Source organism: Chelonia mydas, chromosome 12 (genome assembly GCF_015237465.2).
Source record: "Chelonia mydas isolate rCheMyd1 chromosome 12, rCheMyd1.pri.v2, whole genome shotgun sequence".
Classification (NCBI taxonomy): Eukaryota; Metazoa; Chordata; order Testudines; family Cheloniidae; genus Chelonia; species Chelonia mydas.
The window spans coordinates 37862792-37890644 of NC_051252.2; the positions used below are offsets into that span (position 1 = coordinate 37862792).

At 56.9% G+C, this 27853-nt stretch overlaps 1 protein-coding gene across 1 annotated transcript; it reads right to left on the reverse strand.

Annotated features, from left to right (window-relative positions):
* Positions 1 to 14210: 14210 nt before the first annotated feature.
* Positions 14211 to 27752, reverse strand: LOC102937338 (thyrotropin-releasing hormone receptor). Its single transcript, XM_007059298.3, has 4 exons — positions 27588 to 27752; positions 23230 to 23793; positions 20687 to 21110; positions 14211 to 14670 (listed from the first exon to the last, which is right to left on the reverse strand). The coding sequence occupies exons 2-4, from the start codon at positions 23604 to 23606 to the stop codon at positions 14239 to 14241; spliced, it is 1233 nt and encodes a 410-aa protein (XP_007059360.2). The 5' UTR covers positions 23607 to 23793; positions 27588 to 27752; the 3' UTR covers positions 14211 to 14238.
* Positions 27753 to 27853: the final 101 nt, after the last annotated feature.

Consider the following 27853-nt stretch of genomic DNA (forward strand, 5'->3'; position numbering starts at 1 on the left):
ATAATCTCCGGAGATGAAGGGAGCAATAGAACCAGGATCTGTGCAGGAAGAATTCACAACTCAAAGCTAAGGAGGACTTGTGGCACCTTAGAGACTAACAAATTTACTTGAGCATAAGCTTTCGTGAGCTACAGCTCACTTCATCCGATGAAGTGAGCTGTAGCTCACGAAAGCTTGTGCTCAAATAAATTTGTTAGTCTCTAAGGTGCCACAAGTCCTCCTTTTCTTATTGCGAATACAGACTAACACGGCTGCTACTCTGAAACCTGTCAACTCAAAGCTGTGAGAGAAGCTTATTCCTTCCTTCAAAGACTTCCTGCAAACTGGGGGAGGTGGGGTGGGAAAGAGCCTTACAGGAGATAAGCCACTCAACTGAATTAAGGTTTAGCAATTTAAACAGGAGCTCGCTTAGTGTTGCATTTGGAGCAGGATTCATTGAGGCACTGCCTGCTAGGATGTGACAAGAGGCGTGAGATTAACCTGCCTGCATAAAGATGAAATTCAGCCCTCCTGTCTCTGTTGCTCGTGCTGGCCTCAGGGTTAGGGCTGCCAACTTTCTAAGGGCAGAAAACCAAACACCCCTGCCCCTTCCCCGATGCCCTGCCCCTGTCCTGCCCCTTCTCCAAGGCCCCGCCCCCGATCACTCTCCCCCAACCCTCGCTCGCTCACTCATTTTCACTGGGCTGGGAGAGGGGGTTGGGGTGTGGGTCTGGCTGGGGGGTGGGGGCTCTGGCGAGGGGCCGGGGATGAGGGGTTGGGTGTAGGAGGGGGCTCCGGGCTGGGGGGTGTGGCTGAGGGGTTTGGAGTGTGGGAGGGGGCTCTGGGCTGAGTCAGAGGGTTGGGGTGTGGGAGCTCATTCTCCAGCCCCGGCCCATAATCCGCTGCAAAAAGGAATTTTGACGGGTATCTTTAGAGACTATATTCATTATTCAGTCTTTTTTTTTTTTTTTTTTTTTTATGGCCTCTCTGGGTTTTTAGCGGACATGAATCATTTTGGCTACAATAACCAAGATGAAATAGCTTTATAAACATCCAATTAAAAGAGAATCTCTGTGAATGGAGAATGGAAAATTATGCTAAATGGGAGAATCCATCCTCATTTTATTCTGATCCGAGGGTGGCATAAACCAGTGATTTCTGGCTTCATTCGGAGTTTACTGAGTAAATGATGTCTGGAGAAAATAAATCTCCCCTCGTGCCCTCTATGAGGGGAGAAATTGCACACTGGCTGAGACAATCAAATTGGCTGAGGCATCGCTGGAATGAAACCTACAGAGATGTCTGCTGTGCAGCTCTCCTCTGCTCACACAGAACAAGCAACAGGCTGGGGCGGAGAGGGTCAGGGGGTTACAGCATCCTTTGGCTGAGGTGGGGAGTGGTAGATTGGGGTGTCCCAGAAGTTTGGACGTGAAAGGGGAACAATGTTCCAAGACTGTTCATGCTCCAAGGCGGACAGGGGCCTCCTTACTGGTTGAAACCAGATTTTTAAAGATTTTTTGGGACCCCCAAGCTGTCTCCATCCCAAAGACTCCAGCTGCCGGGAGGCTCCCCTATCTACCAGGAGCCGTTAGCAGTCCGCTTGGGAGCAGGATGCCTGGGAGGTGATACGCATGTTACTGTGGCATGTTCTCAGATGTGCAAAGGATTCCAGGCCCCCCTCTTCAGTCAAGTCACCCCCAGGTTCCTTAGTGGTGGCTAGAAGATGGACAGCTGTACCACCTGTGGGCTGAAGGAATGAGCGGGAGGGGCTGTGACTACTTTGGAGATGGACCGTGTTGCCAAGCCCAGCCTGTGCTGCTCCAGGGGTTTGGTTCAGCCCATTCCCGAGAGAAGGGGCAGTTTTGACGCTTGGAGCTGGCTCGGACATTTCCTATGGTTCAGGGATGTTTGGCTCAGGTCCCCCTGGACCACGTGTGTGCAATAGATATTTCTGTGCAAGGGAGGGCCCTCTCTCGGAAAGATGGCTAGAATCCTTTTGATTATCTTTCCATGTCACTTATAAGCTCTGTTTTCAAGGCCAGGCAGCCGTTTTTCCCTGATCGCCTTTCTCCTAAATGTTTAACGCTTCCCCATCCAGGTGACTAATCCAAAATGCCAGCATAGCCACTGTTACAACCCCTAGGGGCAACACGATCAATGGAGACCCACTAAGAAGCCAGGCAGCCATCGTGGGCTCTCCACAGGGAGGGCGAAGCGTCTGCCAGAAAGCCCATACATCAGTTGTTTTTCTCTTGTAAATGTCGTCTCATCTACCAGATGTCACTCACATTTTTATTTAGCATTGATATATGGCTCAAAAGGACAGGAGGAGGTTTTAAATTAAAAGAATACCACGCGCTGCTGTAACACTGATATGCCTCAAAGGATCAGACAGGAAAGGTTTTAAAAACCTAATTTTGCTTTTTGTCCCCAATTCCGTGTATTACTCTCTTGCCCTTCAGTAAGATGGGGCATTTTAGTCAGGCTGGTCGGTTTCATAATCATTTCTGGGTCTTGTGCCCCTCTCCCTGCCCCTTCTCACACCCACCCATGAGGTCCAGCACCTCGGACCCTACCCCTACAAAGCAGGGGCCATGGTTGGCTCCTTATTGAGCTTGATCCTTAGTTATGCCCGAGGCCAACTTTACCAAAGCGGTCTGTGATTTGAATGCATCTGATTCTGGGGGGCTGATCACGAGGGGGGCTGCGTGGCCACAGCTCACATCCACCTGAATGAGGACCAAGTGGAAGGACTGCAGGATTTGCTTCAGGATTTGCAATGAGCTGCTGTACCATTTTGGGGTGCGATCCAGACCAGTGAGAGGTGGTCGCCGCTTGTCCTGTAACCGGATGCTCTCAGCCAGCGTACAAGCATGCCGTGAGCGTCTGTGTCTAAGTCTAGGTCAGCAGCTCTGACTCCAGCTGCCTGTTTGACCATGCCATGCCCACGCTCCGATCTCAGCCAGTCTTGGTTACCACTAGCCAAGTGACCACAAACAGCCCTGAATTTCCCCAAAACAGTCTGCCCTGAAAATCCAGCCCTCTCCTGGGCCATTGCTCCTTTACAGAGACAAAAGCACAGCGGCTTGTTGCTTTAACCCGAGGTGATAATCCACTTTAAGTCAAGTTCCATTCTAGGTTGATTTAGAATAAAAGTAAAACAAGTTTGTTTAACCAGCCAGAGAGAGGTTTTAAGTGAGGTCCAGCATAAGGAGTAAAGATAGAAATCAAGTCAGCAAACAAAAGTGAAATGCGCTTGCTAGTGGCTAAGGCTTAACTCAACACGCGACAACCTTGCTTCAAGGTAGGGTTCTTCCCAGCCCTGGCTGACTTTCTCTCAGTCAGGACCTTCCATGGAAGCACAAGGGGCTGGTTTTCCTTGTCTTCCTAGCTGGAAGATCTTTGTCTAAGCAGGTTTCTCACCTATATTCAGTTCCCAGAGACTGCAGGCCCCCTTTGCTGAAGGGCCCATCTGTCTCAGCTTGCAAGAGCTCCGGCCCCTTGTCTGTCCAGTGATGGATGACGCGTCATCCATCACTGGACAGACGAGGGGCCGGAGCTCTTGCAAGCTGAGACAGGTGGGCCCTTCAACTGCTTCTTCTCTCTCCTTGTATCTTCCCAAATTCACTGATTTGTCCCCAGACTTGGAATGACCTCCTGCTGTTCTTCCCTGCCTGGGAAACTTCCCATCCCTCTGTTGATTCACAGGTAAATGGGGCTTCCCTTGGTTTTGGTCACACCTTGCTTAATTTCACTGGAGACAGGTAGTCTGCCCCCCTCCCAAGCCACCAAATGCTGTATAAAAGCTGTAGCAATTTGCCTTGTTCTCTAAGTACCCCCTGACCCGCTGTTTCTGGGAGGGAAGTGAATTCTTGTTGCAGGAATAATTGTCAGCAGTTAGAAGGGACTGGGGGGCGGGTGTTTGCACTTGCTCAAAGTGCCATAGGCTGAAGAGCCAGGAGGCCGTGACGTGACCATTGGAAAGCAGTGGTCTCATAGGAAATCTGTATGGCTGCCGACGGAGAGGTCGGGAGCATGGCTCCGGCTGCATGGCCACAATGCCACACCAACTTGGCTGGGCCAGACAGTGCTGTGACCTGGGGCCCAGGGAGCCTGTTCCTGAACGCAGGGGAATCCCTGGAGCGCAGGGGAATCCCTGGAGAATCTGATTTCAGGTGGTACCAGCTGATGCACTGTGTGAGTAAATGAGAGGGCAGATTCCCTGGCCAACGGAGACCTGGGGTCACGGCAGGAGAGTGGGAGGGATGAGCAGGGACCACACAGCACGGCCCCTGGTGGGGGTACGGGACCAGAATTCCCTCTGCCCCAAGAAATATCTGACTTGACAGCACCAGTCAGTCTCCTGTAGGGTGAGGTACCTCGTTTCCAGAAGTGCCCCTGAAACCTGTAATGACACAGCCAATTACTGAGGCCAGGTGTGCTGTGTTCTGTTTCTGCTAATTCAAAAAACAAGAGCTGGTATTTCTGTCTTTTCCTTGAGATTCCTTACGAAGCGGCTGCTTGCCGGTAGTACAGCTCTGCTAATGGCCCCGGCGGCTGCGCCAGCCTTTGATCCTGGCAGCCGAGACGGGCGGCAGGCGAGGGCTTGCTCTCCCGGGCAGGGGTGGAGAGGGCGCTCCGGCTCTCGGAGGACAGAGAGCGAGCGTAATTAGAACTCGCTACAGCGAGAGAGAACAAGGGACGGGAGCCTCTTCCCCCTTCCACTTGATTATTTGGGAAATGGGTCTGGGGGGGAGGGGGAAAGCAGCGGCGGGCAGGAGCTGCTGTAACCGGGGGTGGCGTCACTGGTGTAGGGCCGCTTCCCCAGCGCTGCCCATTACACCGTACTAGTCCAACTCAGGCTTTGGTGACCCCTCCGTGGCTAGCCTGGATTTCTCTGCTGTCACAACACCATGACCCGCGATCGCTCAGAATGTCATGGCAGCCCTGGGGCCCGAGCCCAGCAGCTGCCCCTTCACCCCCAAGGTGCAGTGATGTCGGCAGGATCAGGGTCACAGCTGGCAAATGTCCCTGTATTATTGTGGGTCGCCACTCCCCACTTGCTAACTAAACAAAGGTGAAAGTTACAAGGCAGCAAAAATCTGATCACTGATTTGGAGGGGGAAATCCCTCTGCCACCCAGAAGCAAAGGGCAGGACTGGATGCTCCGGCTGCTGCAGGGCTGGTATTTTACCCCGACTCAGAAACCTCCTGCTGGAGAAGTCAGAGATGGGCCTGAGTCAAACACCCCAGAGCCTGGGCCCCGGAATTGGGCTCCAAATTTCATGCTGTGAGGCTGTCTCTGATCGATACTGAGGACCAGAAACCATCTGAGCTGTGCAGGGTGTGGCTAAGTGAACTCAGGGGCCTTATCCAATCCTTTTCTAGCCCCAAACCCACTCCTGGCAGCTCTTCCCCTCCCCAGCAGCACTCGGCTGCCTGAGGACGGAACAAAACCCTTTCAGGGGTTCTCCAGCAGGCCTGACAAACCCTCGGGAGGCTGAATGGTCCAGTCTGAAGGGCCCCTTTGCACGGCCCCCATGGGGCCTGTGCATAGCTCTGGAGCCAAAAGACTGGTCTTGTGACAACCGTGTTCTCTCTGTCACTTCCCCCGATGCTTGTGAGGGGGTGTCTCTTCCTGCGGGAGGCCAGGGTAACCCAGCTGGGGTTGGGGCAAGCCAGATGATGACTTGGGTTGGATTTGCCTCCCGAGGGGGTGCAGGGGATGGGGGGAGGCTCAGATTTGCCTGCAGGAAGTGGCCGGCCACCAACACAGAGGACTAACCTGTTAGTGGCTCATCACCTGCTGCCCCGGCCGTCCAGTGCGATCAATGGACAGGTGGTGCGCAGAGTGGACTGGCAAGTGCACCCCACCTGGGCGGGGCTGGTATGTTCCAGAGCCGCTGGGCAGATATAAAAGAAAGGAGTGGACCTGAAGCCTACCACCAAGGGGGCATCGGTGGGGCTCTGCCAGCCAGCCAGCAGCCTGGGTTTGCATGTTGATGTAGCTCGTGCTGCAACTGCCAAGTGGTGGCCGGGCAGCAGCGTGTAGCTGTGGTGGGGGGAGGGTGTCCTATGAAGTGAACCGAGGCAGAAATTGCACCGCACACAACTGGGCCCTTGACGAGTCAGTGCTGGGGCCGCTGAGTAACTTCAGGAGACAGCAGCACTATTGGGGTACCCAAGCACCTACCCCAAATTCCGGCACCCCCTCCCCCCGGGTCAGGCCGAGGGAGGCCGGAGGCGCCCTTCCCTCTGCCTGGTGCAGGGGTCTGGAGCGGTTGTTGGAAAACCATAGAAGGGGCTGCCTTCTCCCGGGGCCGAGGAAGTTGTCCCTGCTCCTACCCCCAGCCAGCCTGCAGAGTGAGCTGTGAGCTTGGGCCAGGCCTGGCACCCCCAGAACTCACTAACTCTGTCTCAGGCTATGCGGCACCATTTAACACACCCTCCCGAGCCCTGTGCCCCCCATCTCCCCGCCATCCCCATCATCTGCCTCTCCCAGAAGCAGCTGGTACCTGCTCTGCTTGACCGCTCTCCCCCCCCCCCCCCCGCCTATCTCCCTTCCATTAATCTTCCTTTCACGTTCCTTTCCCTCGCATGGGCCAGCATCTGACAGCTCTGGACTGAGAGACTCGGCAGCAATCTCCTGCGCTTTGCGGCTCGCTGAAGCTCGGGACGAAGACACCAGCTCCCTGGCTGCAGCCTGTCAGGTTCAGAAGCTACAGGTTGTCTCAACCACGCGCAGGGAGAAGAGAGGCGAGGCGGAAAACGTGAGATGAGGGGAGGGATGGAGGAGATGGTGGGCAGGGCCCCTCCCTGGGTAGAAGCATCAGGCTGGGGTCTCTAGCATCACCTTGCACCTGCCTCCTGAGCATCCTGTTTGCTGTCCCCCTAGACATGATCTATTTAATATATTCGGCAGCCCCCCAGCCCACTGGGCTCAAAGGCTTCTGCCATCTGCTTGTGTCTGTCCTAGGATAGGAAGGATGGCCCAATGGTTAGAGCCCTTGCCTGGCACCCGGGAGACCTGTGTTCAAGTCTCTGCTCTACCACAGATTCCTCAGGTGAGTCTCCCTGTGCCTCAGTTTCCCATCTATACACTCTGCATAATAGCCCTGCCCTGCCTCCCAGGGGAGTGGCAAGGAGAAATGGCCGCCCCTGGAGTGAGTGTCAAGCCTGTGGGAAGGGGCGAGCTCGCTCAGTTCTGGCTGGCTGGCAAGGAGAGCAGCCCAGAGGGCGAGTGGATTGGCAGCCTCAGGGCAGCAGAGAACTGTGACCTGGCTGGAGGGCTGAGCCATAGGCTAGCCGAGTGGGCTAGAAATAGTGGGGAGGAAACTGAGGCAGAGCAGCTGCCATCGCGGGGTGGGGCTCAGCGTCCGGCTTGGCTGCTCACCCAGCCAACCAGGGAAGGTCTCTGAGGCAGAGCCCTGGGAAGCGAGTGAAGAGATGCGCACCCCGAAGTCGTCCTTTGGCCAGTCGCCGCTCCCATTCCCTGGGTTTGACCGGACGCCTTGAGGTGCAGTTGAGTAAGTGGGTAGCAGGGCCTGTTCCTGGTTTCGCTGGTGTCTGCTATAACCCAGCTCACCACACTCCACCCCCTGCCCCGCCCTGCGTTGTACCTGGAAAGGGAACTGCCCCAGGTCAGCTCGAGGGGGAAAGGAACAGCAGGGCCCACACACTAGGCCTCTGGGAGCTGCCGTGTGGCTGCCTGTGACCAGCAGGGCTTAATAAACCGGACACATTGCTCGACTAACAAAGCGGGGAAGGTAAATGAGTCATAAACCGACCCACGCTGGCAACCACAATTGCTTTGCGGTTCCCCAGTAGCTAATTAGGGACCTAATGAGGGGGAGAGTGGAGGAACCTGCCAGCGGTTCCCCCAGGGAAGGTGAGGAAGGCCTGGCCGTGGTGCTGAGACAGCACCTGCAGCCTGGGTGGCCCAGACTGAACTCTGGAGCGTTCCACATGGGGCCGAACGGGGCGCAGCGGAGCCCCAACCACCTGTGACTGGATGCTGCTTTTGCTGCTCCCCTCCACTGGCCCTGGCTGCGAGGGCAGAGCCTACAGCTTTCCTCCACCCTGCCGCTTCGGGCCTTTGCACAAGCTGTTCCTAGGTTTGTTATTTCCTCCCCAAACCCCGCAGAGGGAAGGCCTCTGGCTCTCCCTTCCCTGAGCCCGATTCTCCTCTCGTGCCAGTGGGAGTCGGCGTAACTCGGCTGCGGTCAATGGTGTTACAGTGGCAAAGGCAAGGGGAGGGAGGAGAATCAGCTCCTCATTCTCCTCTGGCGACTGGCAGGAGCTGATCTCCAGGGTTCCAGCCTCGCTCGTCACTTACACGGGAATGGCCATCCTTGGTCAGCCCAATGGTTCCCCTAGCCCAGTACTGTGTCTCAGACAGGGACCGGTGCCAGACGCTTCAGGGGGAATGAACAGAACGGGGCAATTTATTGAGTGATCCATCCCTGGTTGTCCACTCCCAGCTTCTGGTTTAGGGACACCCAGAGCATGGGGTTGCGTCCCTGACCATCTTGGCTACTAGCCATTGATGGACCTATCCTCCGTGAACTCATCTAATTCTTTCTTGAACCCAGTTATAGTTTTGGCCTTCACAACATCCCCTGGCAAGGAGTTCCACAGGTTCACTGTGAATTGCGTGAAGTAGTACTGCCTTTTGTCTGTTTTAAGCCAGCTGCCTCTTAATTTCATTGAGTGACCCCTGGTTTTTGGGTTATGGGAAGGAGTAAATAACACTTCCTGATTCACTTTCTCCACCCCAGTCATGATTTCATAGATCTCGATCATCTCCCCCCTTAGTCATCTCTTTTCCAAGCTGAACAGTCCCAGTCTTATTAATCTCTCCTCATATGGAAGCTGTTCCAGCCCCCTCATCACTTTTGTTACCCTTCTCTGTACCTTTTCCAACTCGAGTATCTTTTTGGAGATAGGGCGACTAGAACTGCACGCAGCATTCCAGGTGTGGGCGGACCAAGGCTGCACATAGTGGCATTACGATACTTTCTGTGTTATCTCTCCCTTGACGTAGGGGCTGCTTTGCTGCCTCGTGGGTGCTCGGAGGCGCTAACACTTCTCAGCTTGCCAAGTGCTGCAGGGAAACAAGCTAGTAAAACGTGGGCTGAACTGGGAGCACCCGGCGTGTTTCCAACCTGCCTTTGGTAAATGATCCCCCCCACACACGCTGCTGGGTGCTGGCATCTTACAGGAGGCAGAGAAAGGGAAATCCTGGCTCGTGGTGGGGAACAGATCCTCCTTGGGAATGGGGGTGGCTCAGAGAGGGAGATTGTCACGTGCCCCACGCTGGGGCTATGGTGACTCACAGTCCCTGCTAGACAATGGGTCCTTGGCGTATGGGAAACGAGTCACTCTGAGTCCAGGTCCTAGCTGAGAGATGCCCTCCACTGGCAAGAAACACAACCACTCTTCACCCCTTCCTTGGCTTCATGGCCAAGGGCATGCAGGCTGAGTTGCCCTCTTCCCAATCCAGGTAGCTGCTGTGGGCAGGGCCTGCCATGCCCCTTAGGGCTGGCACATTGAGGAGCTGGCTCAGATACTTGCTCCTGGGCAGACAGAGGATTTGCTGCCCCAGGCGGTCACATGGAGCAAGAATAGCCATCAGCCCCTGCACGGTTCTGGCACCGTCTAGCTCCAGTACCTTCTGATGAGCAACTTGTTGCGTTCATAACTAGGGAAGTTGCCCTAAGGGCAGAGGGCGAGCAGGGGAAGAGAGGAGGTCGCCGAGTCTATCAATTAAAAAGACAATGCGAGAGGAAAGAGTGACTCGGCTCGCAGGTTGTATTCACGCACCTCACACTTTACTCCTCTGAAGCCTGGTGCGAACGTACACGCGCACTGCTTGTGTGTGACGCTGCAGGAGATCCTGTGCTAGCAGCCGGGGGAGGAACACAGAAGCTGGGCTGGGTGGGGCGTTAGAGGGAAGTGGCAGGTTTCTGCACAACCGCCCCAGATGCTTTGGATAGGCCTCTACCATGGGGCAAGGGAAAGGGGGCTGAATTTTCAGCTCTCTCCCACCCCCCTAGTCCAGGCAATGTGGCTGTGGGCTTGGAATTCACATTTCCTTATATATACTGCCAATTGCCTGCCACGCTCTCTCTTGGATGATATCAGTGCTCAACTGTGTGCTAGACCCTGTACTGCTAACAACAGATGGAGATTCTCCTTCAGCCACTGCTGGAGTCCTTAAAAAAGAAGAGCTGGAACACAGGGTTGTCGAAGGGAGCAGAGGACACTGAGAGGATGATAGGGGGAGCTGGTGAAGGCCCAGGGGAGCAGGCAGTGATTTGCCCCAGAGCCCATCCCATCCCTGCCTCCCCCCACCTGTGCCCAGCTCCTACTCCCAGCGGAGGGCGCCAATGTCTGGGGAGCCCTGCTACCCGGCTCCCCACATCACCTGGCTCCAGCAATGGCTCTGCCCCAGGTTCCCAACAGCTCCCCGTCCGCTCCCACCTGCAGCATCCCTGGCTCCCACCGCTGGCGCCAGCAGCTACCAATGTCGAGGACGTGGGGCGGAAAAGGGACTGGCAGAAGCCCTGAAATGCTGTTCCAGCTACTAAAAGAAGCGCTGGAATGGTGTAGAGGAGTGTTCTGGCACAACGCGAGCGCGGCCTGTCACCAGCATAAAGGGGGCTACGCCCTGGCCGATTTCTCTCTTCGCGGCTGTTGGGAAGTTCTGAGCAGCCCTGGGAGGAGGAGAGCCCCAGAGCGTGAAATCCAAAGTAGTCGTAGGTTTGTCACTAGCCAGCTGACACCGCTGCACGGGTGACTGCAGGGATCTGCTTTGTGATGAAACGGGGCCGCTTTCGTGTGGGGAGGGAGTGGGCGTGTGACAGTGCAGCGATGAATCTGAAAACTCAGCCCTTTGAGTATCGAGACAAATTCGGCTGAATGAGGGACTGGGAGTTCCTGCTTTGTTAGGTGTCGGAGCTCCCTGGCCTCTGCTGCTGGCTGACTGGTGATGCCGGGGGCAGGATGCTGTTCCCTGCCGACTCCTGAAAGCATTGGCACCCCTGTCACGCGACAGGGAAAGTGAGGCATGACTTGCCTAGGCTCTGAGAGGGAAACCGGGTCAAAGCCAGGGCTAGAATTCCCAAGGAACTGCCAGAGTGGCTCGGCCCTCTGGTCTGGCTAGTCCAGGATCCTAACTCCGCCGGTGGCCTGTACCTGATACTTCAATTAAGTTTAAGCCCTGAAGCAGGAGGGTTACCTCCTTTCCCAAGCACTCGGTTTGTTCTAAATCTGTATTATTGTCCCTCTGGCTGTCCAGTCCTTTTTTTTAAAATTCCACTGACCTCTTGGCTTCCAGGAAACCTTGTGGCAATGGGTTCCCTAGGGTAATCAGGCCTTGTGCAAAAAAGTATTTCCTTTCTAGCTTCTTTAAACATGCTACCCTTCCATGTCATTGAACATCCCCCGGCTCTCATATTGAGAAGCTGTTCCTGGCTCCAGTGAACCTGCTCAGGGTACTAAAACTCACCTCTTTCCTTATGTCCTTTCGGCCTCTCTCTATCTAAGCAGGTTCACGAGCATCTTTCCTCCTCTCATCCATCCATCTATCCGTGTGTATAGAAATCTAGGACTGGCCCAGACCAAAGCCTGGGCTCCTAACCCCCATGCAGTTTGCCGGGGCGGAGGGAGGTGTTGGAGTCTCAAAGCAGCTCAAGTACTGCAGACGTTTTGTACATCTCTATAATGGGCCCAACCAGAACCCCTGATCTAAACCACCCTGCGCTAGGGGCTGCGCATCGCTCCGTGTTCTAGGCCGTGAACATCTACATAATGAACAAGAGGGAGAGAATTTCCGAATGAACGATTTATTCTTCGAGAACGTTACAAGTAATTTACAATGAGAGGCCAATGCCTTCTGCTGCTGGCTTGCTTGGCCCAGGTTCCTTCGCCTCCTGGAGCCACGGCTGGGGCTGAAACCCACGATCCAGCTACCTTCCAGCATTTCCCCCCATCCAGCGAGTGCAGCCATGGTATTATTTATTCAGTACACCTCCCTCGCCAGAGGCCAGCTCAGGGCTACACCCCACATTGGCGGGGAAAGCAGCCAGCTGTGCAGCCCCAGCCCCGCCCCCTTATGGGGCAATTCTCTGCTGTTCAGCGAGAAGGGGAGGAAGCCCCAAAGCAGGCAGTTGTAGACTGAGTAAACTGGGCTCTGCAAGTAGCCAGCGGAGACCAGGCCTCGGGTTATACTCACCCCTACAAATGGCTTCTCAGGGCGCCGATGAAAAACAAACACAAATACTGATAAACACAAAGGCTTGAAATACAAAGGGCGACAGGGTTTTAGTTCTGCAAATCCAGGCATGAATTAAAACAACAGCTCCCTGGGTTTATGCTGAGCTATACAAACTCATGTGGATACAAACATCGCCCCCTGTGCGGCAGCATGGGGCTCTGTATTCATGCTGGAGGGGCTCTGGCAGTTAGAGCACATCCTGCTCGTAGGCCCGTGCTTTGGTCAGAAATAAATCTGGAGCGAGGCCAGGACCAGAGCATCTAGGAATTCTGCAGGGGTTTGAGATGTGGGCTGGATCCCGATTTTGCAAATGGCTCGCTGTTCATAATGGGCTGAACCAGAACACTGGATCCAAATACTCCTGATCTTTGCATCCAGATCCAAAATTCGTGGCTGCAGCCCCTCTCTAGTAAAACCAGATCAATCATACAGGCAGTCAGTATGTATGTGGGGGTAAAGTCTAGCTAGTCTAGCTCCTCTGTCTTCCCCGCTCGCGGGCCCAGGACAACTTAAACTCCGCTCACAGCATTAGCTGCCCTCGTCTCACCCCAGTTCTCACCTTCAGATGGCCCTTTGCCAAAGAGCTGTTCTGAGGAGGGAGGGTGGAGCTCTGCAAGCAGCTCTTCGCTCCCCACGACTGTCGGGACAAACGGGCCACCAAGCCAACTCTGCCCGCGTCGGCAACCTTTGGTCTCATGCTAGCTCTCTGGGGCAGGAGTTTCTCCTGGAGGCTTTGCCCTCATTTAGGAAAGGGTGGAGAGATTCTCTAGGGCATTCATTGATCTGGAAAATGCCAGCATTCTAAGGGTTAAATAGCCAGCAAGAGCCCCGCTCTCTTTTCTGTGCAGTGCTCAGTGATCTCCGATGAGGCCCACGTGAAACCTGCAGCTGCCTTGCCGGGGCGTTGATGCTGGCTGCGACACAGTGTCTGGTGAGCACAGCCCTGGCTGGTCGGACGCTGGGCTGTTTGCTGCCTTGCGATGGGGACCTCCGCCCATGAGCGAATCCAACCAAAGATGCTCTAAAGAGGCACCTGGTGCTGAGGAACCAATTCCGACTGCTCTTCCCGCCAGGCAGCATCTTCCCTGCACACCCACTCCTCTTGCCTGGTTAATTCGAGCCAGGTGGAAACACCTCCCTGATGCAAAGGGCACGTAGGCTAAACTGTTCAGTGGTACACAGGGTTTGCCAGACTGGAGCAGACCCCAGGACCATTTGGTCCGGTAGCCTGCCGCTGGCAGTGGCCACTGCCATATGCTTCAGAGGACGGTGTAGGAACCCCCATGGTAGTAACTCTTTATATTCCTGTTATCCATACCCAGTCTCTTTTTGAATCTTACGTTCTTCACCTCAGTGACTTCATGTGGCAATGAGTTCCACAGTCATCATGAGAAAAGGGACTTCCTTTTATCCATTTTGAATTTCCCACCTCTCAGTTTCATTGAGTGTCTCCTTGTTTCCGTGTTACGAGACAGGGAGAACAGAAATTCCCCATCTACCTCCTCTGGAGCACGGCTGCCAGTTTGTTAACTGCCTGCTGTTTGGTTGTGAAGTTGTCTGGATTTTTTTTCCCCATCCAGTGTCAGGACTTCCTCCAAGGCTGGACACAGGAAGCCAAGCTCCACTGATGAGCTCAGAGCTCAGTGCCCCAGCCTTCCAAGAGATGCTAGCAAACCCTCGGGAAAATAAGGGAGTCTATTTCAGGATCTGTGATCCCTGCCTGGGACTGGCTGCCTCCCCACCCAGCTGCAGTGGTGGGAACCAAGCCACGTCAGAGCATCGACGCACAAAGTGGGAGCTGGTTTGATTCCCCTGGATCACCTTTGTGCTCCCTGAACTTTCCCTCACCCACGTGTGCTCTGTGAGAGCCAGCGCTGGACATCGATGCAGAACGGATCTGGATTTTGAGCCCAGCCTCCCCTGTGTATGGGGCACGTCTATATACGGAGACAGGGGAACCATGGAGCCGGGTGGGAGGGGATCTACACCACACTGAAGTAGAGCTCGTCCCCGTTCTCTCCCTTGCTCCGTGACGGTGGCTGCTGCTGCTTGGGGAGAGCCATGTTGCTCATCGGTGGAGGCTGTTTGCCTTCCTTGTGGTCCTGGGGCTGGGGGGTGGGCGGCAGGGGCTCCCTCGCCAGGCTGTAGCTGGCCGTGGCCATGTACAGGCTGCGGGGCAGCGGCTCCCCCCCACACTTGCACAGCCGCTTGAAGGCGGCCCGGAACTTCTGGGACATGAGGTTGTAGACGACGGGGTTGATGGCGCTGTTGGTGTAGACGCAGAGCCGGCAGAAGAGGACGAACCACGGGTTCAGGAAGGGGTTGTCCATGAAGGAGTTCACCAGCACCAGCGTCCGGTAGGGCATCCAGAGCAGGGCGAAAAGGATCACCACCACCGCCAGCATCTTGGTGACCTGCAAAAGGCACACGGGGGGAGTTACGGGTGCCCTAGATGTGTCGCCATGGGGACACTTCACCTCCCTTGGAGACCAGCTCCCAGACCCCAGTCTCATCACAAAGCCCGTGGGCCAGCAGCCCCAGCTCAGTTGACTCGCCGTAGCTGAAGCGCTCTCTGGGCAGGTCCCCGTAGTCACAGTCACCAGAGTCAGGCCTGGAGCCACGTCACACCCTCCCCAACCCAGCCCGTGGCTGTTGGGCCTGCAGGACCTGCTGGCTCAAAGCTGTGAGGGCAGGGAAGGACAGGGGTGGGATTCAGCATCCTCCCATGGCTTTGTGTTGTCTGGGGAGCTGCCAGAGCAGGGCCGCGGGCTTTGCACTGACTGCTTGGCACCCAGCTTGCTGTCTGCAGCCGGCGCTCCTGCTTTCACAGAGCCAGGAGGTGGGAACCCAGCCGGGCATCCCCAGGCATGCAGGCATCCCTGAATGTCCCCGTGCCAAGGCGTGGGGGACCTGCCTGAATCCGGCAGGCTGAGCAAGCTGCCTCCTCCGGTCTCCCACAGGTGCACAGCAGGGAGGAATTAAACCAGCACTGGTGACTGACAGCCCCCTCTGAGCATCCCCAGCAGCTCTCTGGAGGCAGCTGAGAGAGAGCCCCCCAGCCAGTGACCAGAGGGCTGGGCTGTACTCAGGCCTTCGGGGGCGGGAGGCGTCTCACCTAGAGTTGGGAAGCAGACCGGCCAGGGAGGCCTGCCAGCTGCCCCAGCACCATCCCTAGGGACCCAGCAGCATTGTCTCCAGGATAGGCAGCTCTGGCACCGAACCGGACAGGAGTCCTGGGGCTGGGGGTGGATTGGCTGAAGCGTCTCTTGACGCTATGAGCTACTGAAATCAGCCCGACACAGGGAGGGCCAAGTGAAGGCTGATTTTCTATGACTCACTCCCAGAGAGCCACAGGTTCCACTCCCAGCATAGCTCTGCCAGCATTGGGGCAGGGGAGGGCAAACTACAGCCCGCGGGATTGCCAGCCCCATGGCGCAACGGGGCTAAGGCAGGCTCCCTGCCTGCCCTGGCCCCCGCTCCACTCACTGAAGCGGCCGGCACCACGTCCCTGCGGCCCCTGGGGAGAGCAGAGGGCTTCCCCCCTCCCGCCCCCGCAGCTCCCATTGGCCAGGAATGGGGAACCTTGGCCAATGGGAGCTTTGGGGGTGGTACCCGCAGGCGAGGGCAGCGTGTGGTGGAGCCGCCGGCCCCACCCCACCCCCAGGAGCCATGACCGGACATGGTGGCCACTTTCGGAAGCGGTGAGGAGTCAGGGCAGGCAGGAAGCCTGCCTTAGCCCCGCTGCATGCTGCTGCCACCCTGGAGACACTCGAGGTAAGCGGCGCCGGGCCGGAGCCCACACCCCAAACCTCCTGCACCCCGTGCCCCAATCCCCTGCCCTGAGCCCCCTCCAGCACCCCGCACCCCAATCCCCTGCCCTGAGCCCCTTCCTGCACACTGCACCGCCTCCCACCCCCACACTCCCTCCCACACCCCAACCCTCTGCCTCAGCCCTACATTCATGGCCCTGCATACAGTTTCCCCACCCAGATGTGGTCCTTGGGCCAAATAGTTTGCCCACCCCTGCATTAGGGGCTGGCTGGAGCACAGCTGTGGTCTGGGGGTCAGTGATCCCCTGAAAATCCATCTTTCCCTGAGCATAGGCTGGGCGAAACCCAGCTGAGAGCCTGGCAGCTGCCCACCACAGGCAAGACCAGGCCAAACCAGAGAGAGCCAGTAGCACATGGGAGACAACGCCGATCTCAGGGCCCCTTCTTCTCACAGCCCCTTGTTTCCTCGGCTTCTCTTCTCCGCTTTGAGCACCTGGGAAACGGAGTGTTTGGGGAGGTGAAGGATTAATAACACAGGGTTGGTGTGTGCGCAGGTTCTGGTCCAGGGTCCCCACCCTCACCCGCACTTTGCCAGAACGAGTCACATTCCTGAGCTGCAGCACTCTTTATTATCCCAGTCCCCAAAACCCACCCTACCCTACATTCCCACCACCCCTAAACTCCTGCCTGTGCCCCTCGATCCCACCCTGCAGCCCCCTGCTAGCCCAGCCCTGGGCTCCTCTGTCTCTCCCACACTCGCTTTTGCTAGTGCACCTGTGTCCTGATTTGTAAAAATCCTCCAACCGTCCGCTTCCCTAGAACGAGTCTATGAGGTGCTGGTTTATTTCAGCCCTTTTTCGCAACATCCCCCATGGCCCTAATGTTATTCATGGGCTCCAGAAAGACAATCCCATCTCTGAGAGGATGATTAAATCCCTGCGGCACACCGGCCTGGATTCGCTCACTATTCATTGTGTTGGGCCTGAATAATTTCCTGTCAGCTGCAGTTAGGTTATCAGAGATGCATATCCCCCATTAGCAGATTTGATGGCTTGTTTTATATTGAGTGGAGTCACAGGGGAGGGAGAGAGAGCAGAGCAGAGCCCGCATGTGGGGTTCAAAACAGAACTGGGTAAGTCCATGGAGAACAGATCCATCAATGGCTATTAGCCAGGCTGGGCAGGGACGCAATGCCACAGTCTGCATCTCCCCAGCCCCTGACTGTCAGAAGCTGGGATTGGACGACAGAGGATGGATCACACGATGGTTGCCCTGTTCTAGTCATTCCCTCTGAAGCACCTGGCATTGGCCACTGTCGGAAGACAGGACACTGGGCTAGATGGACCATTGCTCGGACCCAGTATAGCCATTCTTATGTGGAACATCTGTGTCTTCTACTAAGGTGGTGACAGCCCCGCCCCACAGTACCATCTCAGTAGGAAGGACTCTCCTGTATTCCTGGCTCTGGCTCATTAACATTGCCCAGTGGCCACAAGGTTGCCCAGATTGCCCACATCGCCACAGGGTTGGCATGTGAGAACATCTGAGGTGATTCCCCCCCACCGGGCATCCTGCCATGGCAGGGCAAGTGCTGTGGGACCACAGCTGGCAGGGGAAGACCACATTGAGAACAGACCCAGCAGGGCTGGCTTTGGATAGCCCATAGGGAAGGAGCCCTCTGGGGTCCGCCGAGGCCTTGCGAATTCCAGCATTCCCCAGCACTTTCCGATTGTTGGTCAGTGAAGGTGAGGACCCGAGACCCGATCCCACGGCCCTGAACACCCAGGACTGCTTAGTGACTTCCACGCAGGTTCAGGACTCAAGCGTGGAATCACTGGCTGATTTTAAAGTGGGGCTACCACCAAGGGCAGCTGACTCTGCTCCCCCCACCCTCTGAATTGAAATCTGCCAGTCGGTCACAGCTGCACAGGGAGAGAGTTGAGTCCAGTCTCCCTTGTCTGGTGGTGGCCGCTCACTAGTTATGAGGTGACTCCAGCATCTCTGGCTGGTGGTGATGACCGCGAAGCAGGGTGCTCTGTCACTGGGCTGGGCTTGCAGCATTGCCGGTTAGAAAAACACCCGCTCCTTTGCTTTGCCAATAGCATTCAACTGATCTGGTCATCGCTGAGGAAGAATAACTGTCAAGGCTCAGCCCATCATTAACAGGGACCCTTTGCGTCTCTGTAGCAATGCAGGCAAGGACAGAAGCAGCAGGCTCAGTGCAAAACATGGGGATTTGGCAAATGAACGACAGAACCAGAGAGTTGCTTCTAAAGCTGCTCGTGGGGCTTTCGTTCCCCCCAAGGCACCTGGGGGCCTGTAACTTGATTTTTAAGCACACGAGGTGCGTAGCTCCTGGGCAGCAGATAATTGCATGTGCAAATGCTCATCGCCTCTTGTGCCTGGAGTCACTGGATCTCTCCGTGCAACTGTGTCAGCAAAGCAGGCATGCAAATGTGCAACTGATTTCTTGGGCAATTGCACATTTAAAAATCAACCCCTGAATATGCAGCTCTGGGCACTGGAAAATGGGCCCTAGCAGGCAAGGAAAATCCATTAACTGCCTCCCGAGATCACTCCAGGAGGTGGGGAAGGCAATAGCCATGGATGTGTCTCTGAAGGGTGCTAGCACCCAGGAGGGAGACCCAATTAGGGACTGACCCAAGAAGCTAGACTGACTCTGAGGTGTGAGTGGAGGATAGAAACATTTAGGAAGCTTTGTGACAGTGAAATCTCCTAGGGAACCATCTCCCAAGAGGAGGGATGGGAGCCTATGGCTTGGAACATTTAAAACGGGAGCAGCCAGAGACCTCCCTGATAGACGTGCTCTGGCCACAGGGCAGTGCTTGAGGAGTAAATGACCTAATGGGTCCTGTCTCCACCACTCTTCTTCACAGACCGTTGCGTATGCTTCCCGCCCCTGGTCCAGCTCCCTGCACGCTGCCTGGGTGCCACACTCAGTGTTTCGCTGGCCGCTGCCTAGTCCTGCCCACCTGGGTTACAAATTGGGTAGCTGGGCGTTATTAGCAGGAGCAGAAACTCGAGCTGCCCCTTGCATGCCGAGACTGTCCCCTGTTCATTGCACACGCGCACACGCACCCCCCTCCCTCCTAAGTTTAAATGCAGAAATGAAGCGTTTGTTCGGTTGTCTCGCTGGGCCCTTTGGTTCGGCTGCAATGGGCTGCCCGGGAACGGGGCCATGCTGGCCCTGGAGGTGGTGGTCTCCGAACCGGGATTGACTGAGGAGCTGTCCAAAGTCAGATTGACAGCCCCCTTCATGCCACAGCAGCAGCACCAGGCCCAGAGCTAAGTTTCTTGCCAGCCTGCTGGCCCTGAGCAGAAAGAAGTTCAGTGGATGGCGGCCAGACGGGGGGTGGGTGGGTGTGTTTGTGTGTGTCAGGGCACCAGTGTAAATCGAGTCATGTCCTTAACTTCACCATGGGCTTGACCCTGCGTGCCTATGCCAAGGGAGGCTGGGGGTGATGGGCAGAGTCCTAAACCAGGTGTCCTGTGGTCACTAAACCACTAGGGCAGAGATCCGCAAACTGTGGCATGAGCCCCCCTATGGGGGGGTGCAGAGGAACATTCGGGGGGGCGCGGTCAGGTCCAGGCCAGCCCCCATAGGTGAGGGGGGAGGGAGTGCCACCCAGCTCTGCTCCTGGCCCCAGCCCCAGCTGCTGGCCTGGCTGCCAGCCCATGTTTGGGGCGCTGCTCCCAGCCCCACCCCCAGCTCTGGCCCCAGCCTTGACCTCCTTACCTCTGTCTGCATCTCCCCACCCAGAGCCATGGCCCCACTCCCGGCCCAGTTCTGGGGGCGGGGACAGAGGTTAAGGGGAGCGTGAGGTAAAAAGTTTGGGGACCACTGCACTAGGACCCAGCTGTTCCCCAGAGAAGGGGATGCCACGTTTCCACTCCAGCCACCTTTATCCCAGCACTTGCCATCTTCCGCTTTGGTCCCCCGACAGTCTGAGATGCGGCCACCTGCCTGTAGTGTCCCCCTGGCCAAGCCTGTCTGCCTCCAGGTCCCTGGGCATGGGGGGTGGAGAAGGCTGACCCATGGTGGCATTAGGAGGATGCTGTCAGACAAAGGACAATGGCTGGGAGTTTGCCCCATTACCTGCCCCCACCTCATGTCCAGCACCTCAGAGCCCATCACTGTCACCAGTGTAAAGCGAGATATGCCCCCTCCCTTATCCCCAAGGCTCAGCATGCGGTGTGGGGCATGCACGTTGCCAGGGGAGTTGGAAATCCCCGGCCCCCTCAGGGCCCAGCAAAAGGCCAATGCCTGAGGCTTAAGTCGGGCAGAGTCTGGCACCGGACTAGGAGGCCTTGTGCTGGGCTCCTCCAGAGGGCTGCTCTTCCCCTTGAGAGTCCAGCCAGACCGGTTCCCCTCCTGTGGCTGGCTGTGCTCAGCTAGACCCTCAGGGGTGGCCGGGCATGTCTGTCAGTACAGAGGGTGCCTCCTAGCCCATCCCAGCCTGGCCATACCAGGCAGTGTCTTCCTCCTTTCAATAAAGATGCTCAGGTCGCCTTTCCAGGGGGCCGCCACCCCACAGTTTGCATGCACACCATCCGGTTTTCCCCGGGCAGCATTTACCATGCGTGGGTCAGGACCCTGCTGTGAACCTGGCTACGCTCGCCCCCGGGGACCTCTCCATACCTGCTTCCGGGAGGACAGAGCCCCTCTGGTCCTGGAGCGGCTGCTGGGCTTGCTCTCCCGTGTGTCCACTCCGTTCTTCTCCCTCCCGCTCCTCTCTCTCCAGGGCTTGGCGGTGGAGTCGGCTTGGTGGGGGATGGGGCTGGCGAAGAGGATTCTCCCAATCAGCCCGTAGAGCATGGTGGCCACAACCAAGGGGGTGACAAAGAAGAGGGCAAAGTCGAGCAGGTAGATAGGCAGGTAGAGGTTGCGGGAGACCTTGTAGCCACATTCCAGGTGCTGGCTCTTGTTGACATTGATGTCGACCAGGAAGAACCAGAGCATGCAGTAGATGGAGGTGCAGATCCAAACGAAGGCAATGATGCGCTTGGCCCGGGATACTGTGCACATGGTGTGGGCGCGCATTGGGTGGCAAACGGCGATGTACCTGGGGACAGGAAGGATAGAGCCATGACACTGGCCAGGAGGAAAGAGCTAGGCAGGCAGGGTGGGGCAGAGATGACTCGTGGCAGGCAGGAAGGGGACACAGCAGACTCACCTGGAACCACCTGCATGTTCACACTGGTGCTCAATTACACCTTTCACCCCCCAGGGGCTGCTGTGGGCACCAGAAGAGAGGGCAGCTGGAGGAGCACCCAGCCATGGAGAGGCAGGGGGCACTTTGGCCTCCCCGCACAAAGGGTCCAGTGCCCTTGTTTTGACTATAAGCTCTTTGGGGGAAGGACTTGTCTCTTGCTATGTATTTTTGTTAGAGCACCCAGCACCATGGCGCCCCGATCTAGGGCCGAGCCTCTAGGTGCTACTGCTGTACAAATGTCCCATGTCCCTTTTCGCTCCTGGGGCCATTTAAAGGTGTGCTAAATGGGGGGGGGGCGGTAGCTCCCTTTTATGGACACCCAGCCAGCCAGTTAGTTGTAAAGTCCCTCTTGGTGGCTGTTCTCTGCTTGCTTTACCTGTAAAGGGTTAACAAAGTCCCCCAGGTAAAGGAAAGGGTGTGGGCACCTGACCAAAAGAGCCAATGGGAAGGCTAGAACTTTTTAAAAATGGGGAAAAAAGCTTTCCCTGTGTGTCTGGGTTGTTCTCTCTGAGCTGAAGAGACGGGGGTAGCAGGAATGCTGTGTAACCAGGTATGAAAAATTATCTTCCATGCCTAGAAGGAGTTGTTGGGACAGGGAATGTTTAGGTAGACGTGATCAGGTTTATTTCTTTGTTTTGGCTTGTGGAGTCCCCTGTGCTAAGCTCAGGTATTTTTGTTTTTCTTTTGTAACGTTAAGCTGGACCCCAGGGAGCCATTCCTGATGTTTAACCCCTTTTCAGTTGCTCTATAAAATCCAGCAATAGCCTGAATTTCCAGATGTTTCCTTTCTTCATTTTTTTTTTAAATAAAATTTACCTTTTTTAAAAACCTGATTGGTTTTGTGTCTTAAAAGTTCTGTGCATATGTTTTTCCATTAGCTGGTGGTAACAGCTGGGTTTCCCTCTTGTTTGTTTTCTTTCTCGGCTTCCCTGAGGGTGGGGTGGAAAAGCCGGAGGGGCCTCAGGGAAACCTTCCCAAGTGAGTTTTTCCAGGATTTGCAAGAGGCAGTTTTTTCACTTGGGTGGTGGCAGCGTTTACCAAGCCAAGGTCAGAGAGAAGCTGTAACCTTGGGAGTTTACTACCAGCCTGGAGTGGCCAGTATTAAATTTTAGAATCCTTGCAGGCCCCCACCTTCTGCCCTCAAAGGGCCAGAGTGGGGAATCAGCCCTGACAAAAGGCTTACAGCTGGACTTTCCCGCCCCCCTCGGCCCAATGGAAAGAGCTCCCTGAAATGCTCCTGGGGCACTATTTGAATCACATTCAGCAACAAAATAACAAAGGCAATAAGCAAAGCACAGGGCTGCTGGGGGGCGGTTTTCTTGGCACTTACTAAAACACGATCTGTACGCTGATCTTCCCTAACCAGGACCTGGCAGTCATGTGAGGAGAGCAAGGCTGATTTTGAGTGGGGCTAACTCCAGCCCCATGAGGGGGGCAGGAGGGGGTCTGGCCTTTTGTGTGCTATCTCCTGCTTGTGCATGCACCTGAACAGCTCTCACACCAGCCTGCCCGCTCTGGCACTGTGCTCCGGGCAGTCGGATTTGCGTGCCCGAAACCCATTTGTCCCAATGGGCAGGTGGAGTGGGCAAAGAAAGAGCCTAGCCATTGGAACGGGGCGCCTTTCAGTGCCTAGTGACTGATCCCCCTTTGACCCATGCTGGGAACGCCTAAGAGTTGCTACCTTTCACTGGTGGGTGAGCAGCCTCTGAGAGGCCGTGGTGAGCTGGGTCTAGTTAACATTAGTGCTGATTAGATCCCTTCCAGGGTGTCTCACCAGAGAGGCCAAGAACTGAATAGGCACCAGAGACAGAACTACTGTCCCATCCCTAGAGGGGGTCTGTCCACATGAGGATGAGGGGCAGGGAGTGGCTTAGGGGAAGCTTGCCCTGCCCTGTGGGCAGAGGGCTCTGGTCCCCCGGGCTGCCAATCCAGCACCAAGAGCAAAGGGGCAGGCTGCATCCTCTCCCACCTCTCCACGGTGAAGGCCGTGATGGAGCAGGAGGAGACGTTGATGCCCAGATACTGGAAGTAGGTTATCCCAAGGCAGCCGGTGTGCCCATAGATCCATGTCCCCGCCAGGCTGTCGGAGATGTTGGGCAAGCCAGCAGCCACCAGGACCATCAGGTCAGCCACTGCCAGGCTAACCAGGTAGCAGTTGGTGGGCGTCTTCATCTCCCGGGTGGTGAGGACCACCAGCACCACCATGATGTTGCCCACGATCCCCACCCCGCAGATCACCAGCACCAGGAAGATCGAGATGGCTTTGTATTCGATCATGTCAAAGACGGCGTCACTGCTGGCCAGAGAGATGTTTGTGGGGCTATCGAACTTGCTGCTGTTCTCCATGGCTGTGGGCAGGTAGGAGATAGGAGCTGGCACCACTGCCTTCCTACGTGCTTCCGGATGGCGCAGCTCTCTAGAGAACTGGAAGGGGCAGGTCCGTGTCCCCAGACACCAAGACGCGGCCTTTGGCCTTCTGCCCCAGTCAGACGCTCTGAGGCTTCGTCAGACCAAACCGGCTCAGCTTCGTTTGCTGCAAGAAAAGCACAAAGTGAATTATTATGTGCCTCACCCCAAGCAAACCACTTCTCCAGTTCCACCACTCCTCCAAGGGCTTAGCCCGGCACACCTCAAAGGGTGACTGATTTCTCATTGGCTCTGTGGGCATTGACCCAGCCGCTGAGGAGGGCAACACACCGTCTGTTGCCTGTCGTTCTTTATCCAGCATAACCCTGTCCGCGAAGCATGATGAGATCTGAAGCAGCAGGACTGGAAGGGTGTGGGCAACCCAGCGAAAACTTGGTGGGGAGGGCTCTAGATCTGTATCCAGTGTTTGAGTCATAGTCGGAAGGGGACTGAAGGGGGCTGGGGGGAGACATTTATACATTTAGTTTGGTATTATTTTTATATCCAGTGCTTGTTAGAGGGTTATCCTGTTCCTCGGGGCTGGTGGGTGGGTGGTAGGAACATGGGTGGTAGGGCATCTGGTCCATTGCAAAGTACTCCTCAACAGCTCAGCCCCCCTTTTCCTTCAACTCTCTTAAATCACCCCCTTCCTCCACTTCAGCTGTGGCTTTTAATTTGATTCCATCATAGGGGGATGATCGGGCCTTTTTTATCAGTTTAAAAAAAAATCAATGGAGTTTGCTCGTTGAAGTTTTGCACCCGCGTGGCTGTGGAGTATAACCAAGGGCTTTGCAGAAATGGCATAAACCACATTTTCCTCTAAAAATGCATAATTCAACACATGGCTGAACACTTCTCCTTTATTCCTCTCTCATTAAAACTTTGTACAATTATTTAATGGCTATTTAGAAATGGACTAAATGCATAAAATATATTTCTTTTAAAATGAGAAATGCATGTTGTATATAAAGACTTTATTCTGTCATCCCAAAAAAAAAAAAAATTAAATTATCTAACTTTATTAGGGTTAAAACTACTGTACTGACTATTCTCTGCTGCTCCCTTGTCCTGCTTCCTGCGCACACAGGGCCATAAGTGCTGGAACTGGGGGGGGGGGCTGCCGCACCCCCTGGCTTGAAGTGGTTTCCAGCCTATCCAGGGTTTACAGTTTGGTTCAGTGGCTCTCAGCACCCCCACTGCACACATTGCTCCAGCACCCCTGCACAGTGCCACTTGCTGCAAGGCCTCTGTTCCTTGCTGTGGGAGTTTTCTGGGGCAGGGACAGCCTTTGTCATGTGTCTGTACAGTCCCCAGCCCAGGGTGGCCCTGGCTGCAATCGCGGTGGCCACAATAATGCCTAGACAGAGCCCTACGCTGGGCTGGGGGGGAGACGGTGTCAGTGCGGTTAAGGGTTGCAGGGAGGTTGTAATGACCCTGTCCCCAGCACAGGGAATTCACGGGTAAGGACGAACCCCAGCCCTGCGCCCCTCTGGCAAGGCCCAGTGAGCGCCCCCAGCCAGGGCTGACTGTGCAAGGAAAGAGGTGCTGCAACTCAAACAATTTGTTTACATTCCTAACTGATACTGCAGGCCCGGAGGTGCCAGGGCTAGGAACTGCCAGGCCCGGACTCTGAACTGCCAGGCCAGGAGGTGCCGGGGCTAGGAGCTGCCAGGCCCACAGGTGCGGGGGGTCAGCCTTGGCACACATTAAGCCCTGCCCCCAACCCACCTTGGCTCTTCCCTGGAGGGACCCGTTGGGATTCGAGCCAGGCGCACCATCCGCACCCCTGCCCCGGGGCCTGGCTGGCTCTGTGTTCGCCTCCATCCAGCCCCTGTGCATCACCATAGTAACAGCTCCCCCCAGCTCCCCCTCTCCCCTCCGTCAGCCTCAGAGACTGGAGCAAATTCCAAAACCCCTCTGTGGGGCTGAGTCCCCGCTCTCCCCCCATCGCTCTCCGGCCCTGGGGGCCCTGCCTCTCCCGTTACCAACGCGCAGAGCCCCTCCACGCAGAACCCAGGTGTCCTGCAGTCCTGTTCCTTGCCTGGTGCGTCGGCAGCTTCCCCAGCTCCGGCGCTGCCCGGTGTTTGCAGCGCAAAGGTCTGGGGGCCTCGGTCGCTCTCTAGTTCCCCGGTTCACCCCTCTCTGGCAGGGCCAGGCTGGAGTTCAGCGAGGGCCTGATCCGGCCGCGTGCTGAGCCCTCTCAGCCACCTCCGAAGCCGAGCGGAGTTGCGGGCACGCAGCACCATCGAGCCCGACATGCTCACGCGTTAAGGGGTCTGAGCGGGTGACAGTGGCTGGTTTAGGGGAGGGGTGTGAACACTCCCCACTAGGGAATCTCCCCAGCTCATGGTCAGTCAGGTCCAGCGGTCACTGAGCCCCCCTTCAACCACGGAAGTTACAGCTGGGTTGGTTCACCGAGCCCCTCCCTCCCTGCCAATGCAGAACCCTCCCCCACAGCGCATCTCCTGGGGCTTAGCGAGGCTGGCGGGGAGCCCACCACGCCAGGATGGTCCCGGGGGCATTTCACAGCGCTCGCTCCCAGGGCAAGCTAAACCCGCACCCCGAGGTCTGAGCCGGTGCAAAGGGAAGGGTGGGAGCGTGGAGGATCGGAGGCTGGAAAAGGGGCGGTTAGTTCCTGGGTTTCACTGGGCAGCTTTGGTGGCTTTTTGGTGGTGGTGGCTGGAGGGAGGGGGAGAGAGTTTGGAAGCCGCTCTGGTGATCTGCTTGCCCGCTCCGGCGATGTGAATGCACGGCGAACCAAACCGGTGACTCCTTGTGTTCACACGGGTGTGGCAGGACCAGCCCGCCCGCTTCTACCCGTGTTCTCGCCCGCCAGCGCTTCGCTGATTCCCCGCCGACGCCGGCAGGTCGGGAGAGGTGGGCTCCGTACTGGGGCCAGGGATCGCCAAGCGGAACCCCGCCGCCCCCTGCACCCCTCTGCTCCAGGGACAGGGGCGGCCGGGGGGCGAGCTGCGGAGTGCGGCTGGCTGGGAAAAGCCGGGCAAGGCAGCGGGCTCGGAAGGGGACCGCGGCGCGTCAGCTGCGCCGGAATTTCCCGCTGGATCAAACCCAAAGCGCCAGCGCGGTTCCCAGGTCCCGCGGGGGTTTCGGCAGCTCGGGCTCGGGCTCTTCGTTGTGGTTTTGAACGGATTTTCGGGCTGCCTGTTTTAGTTCGGAGGATCGTCCAACGCTTGCGCAGGGGAATGGTCCAGTCCCTCCAAAACGATCGAGTCCCCTCGGCGGGGAATTGCAAAAGGCTCGCGGGGGGGTGGGGGAGGGTCTGTTCTCACTTGCAACGAGCCCAGATCTCGCCACCCTGCCGCCAGCGGGCTCTCCCTCCCCTGCCCGGCTCTTCGGCTCAGACTCCTGATTCCGCCTAGTCCGACCGCCCTGCGGGGCGCCCCGGCGGGGTCTCGCTGCTCTTCCTCCCGATGCGAAACACCCGCCGCTTTGGGGCCCAGAAAGCTGAGATCCCCTAAGGCGAATGGACCCGGCTGAGCCAACCCGCCCAGGCTTGGGAACGCCGGCCGGCTGGGCCAGGCGGACGGGGATCGTCGGGCCGGTCTGGTCCTTCCAGACTCCAGGCTGCAGCCCCGCGGCAAGGCACCGCCCCGGGGGGTTCTAGGAGCTGCGGGCTCGGGGGCGCTCGGCCAGCTGGCGGCACCGGGTCACTTCCAAGCTGCTTCGCCACTTAGCAGTTGCCCCGGCCCCGCTCCGCCGCCCGAGGAGCCCTGCGGAGAAGGACTCTGGTTCTTCCCCTCCAGTCAGATGCTAGACCCTCGCTGACAGCCCGTTGGCTCGCCTGGCTCTGTCCATCAGACCCGCCCAGCCCCCCGCTCTCCCCTTCCCCTTCCCCGCCTTCCCTGCACGATCCCCGCCAGCCGCTCCAAAGCACCAAAGAAACTTCCCCGCAGAACTTACCTTGACATGCATTTCCTTCCTCCTAGCATCTCAGCTGGAGGCCTGAGCTCCCCCAAGGAGGGGACAGCGGCTGGCGCACCGGCCAGCGACCCAGCCTCGCCTGGGTGGGGTGGTCCCTTCCCCGCCAGACAGCAGCCCATCTCCCTCCCTCTCTCGGTTCTGCGTGGCTGGGGCCGCTGGCTCACAGATATAAGAGGGCTCCCCATCAGCTGATACAGCTCCTCACTCCCCGGCTAACCTATGGGAGAGACGCGTCCCCGCTGCCT

What these genes read in the sequence shown, in the direction of transcription:
- LOC102937338 (XM_007059298.3), bottom strand. Translation starts at nt 23,606, where the DNA reads ATGGAGAACAGCAGCAAGTTCGATAGCCCCACAAACATCTCTCTGGCC. An exon ending in ACGGCCTTCACCGTGGAGAG is followed by an intron (nt 21,111 to 23,229) that starts GTGGGAGAGGAT and finishes TCCTGTCCCCAG; the next exon opens with GTACATCGCCGTTTGCCACC. An exon ending in CTCTGTCCTCCCGGAAGCAG is followed by an intron (nt 14,671 to 20,686) that starts GTATGGAGAGGT and finishes TGCCTTTTGCAG; the next exon opens with GTCACCAAGATGCTGGCGGT.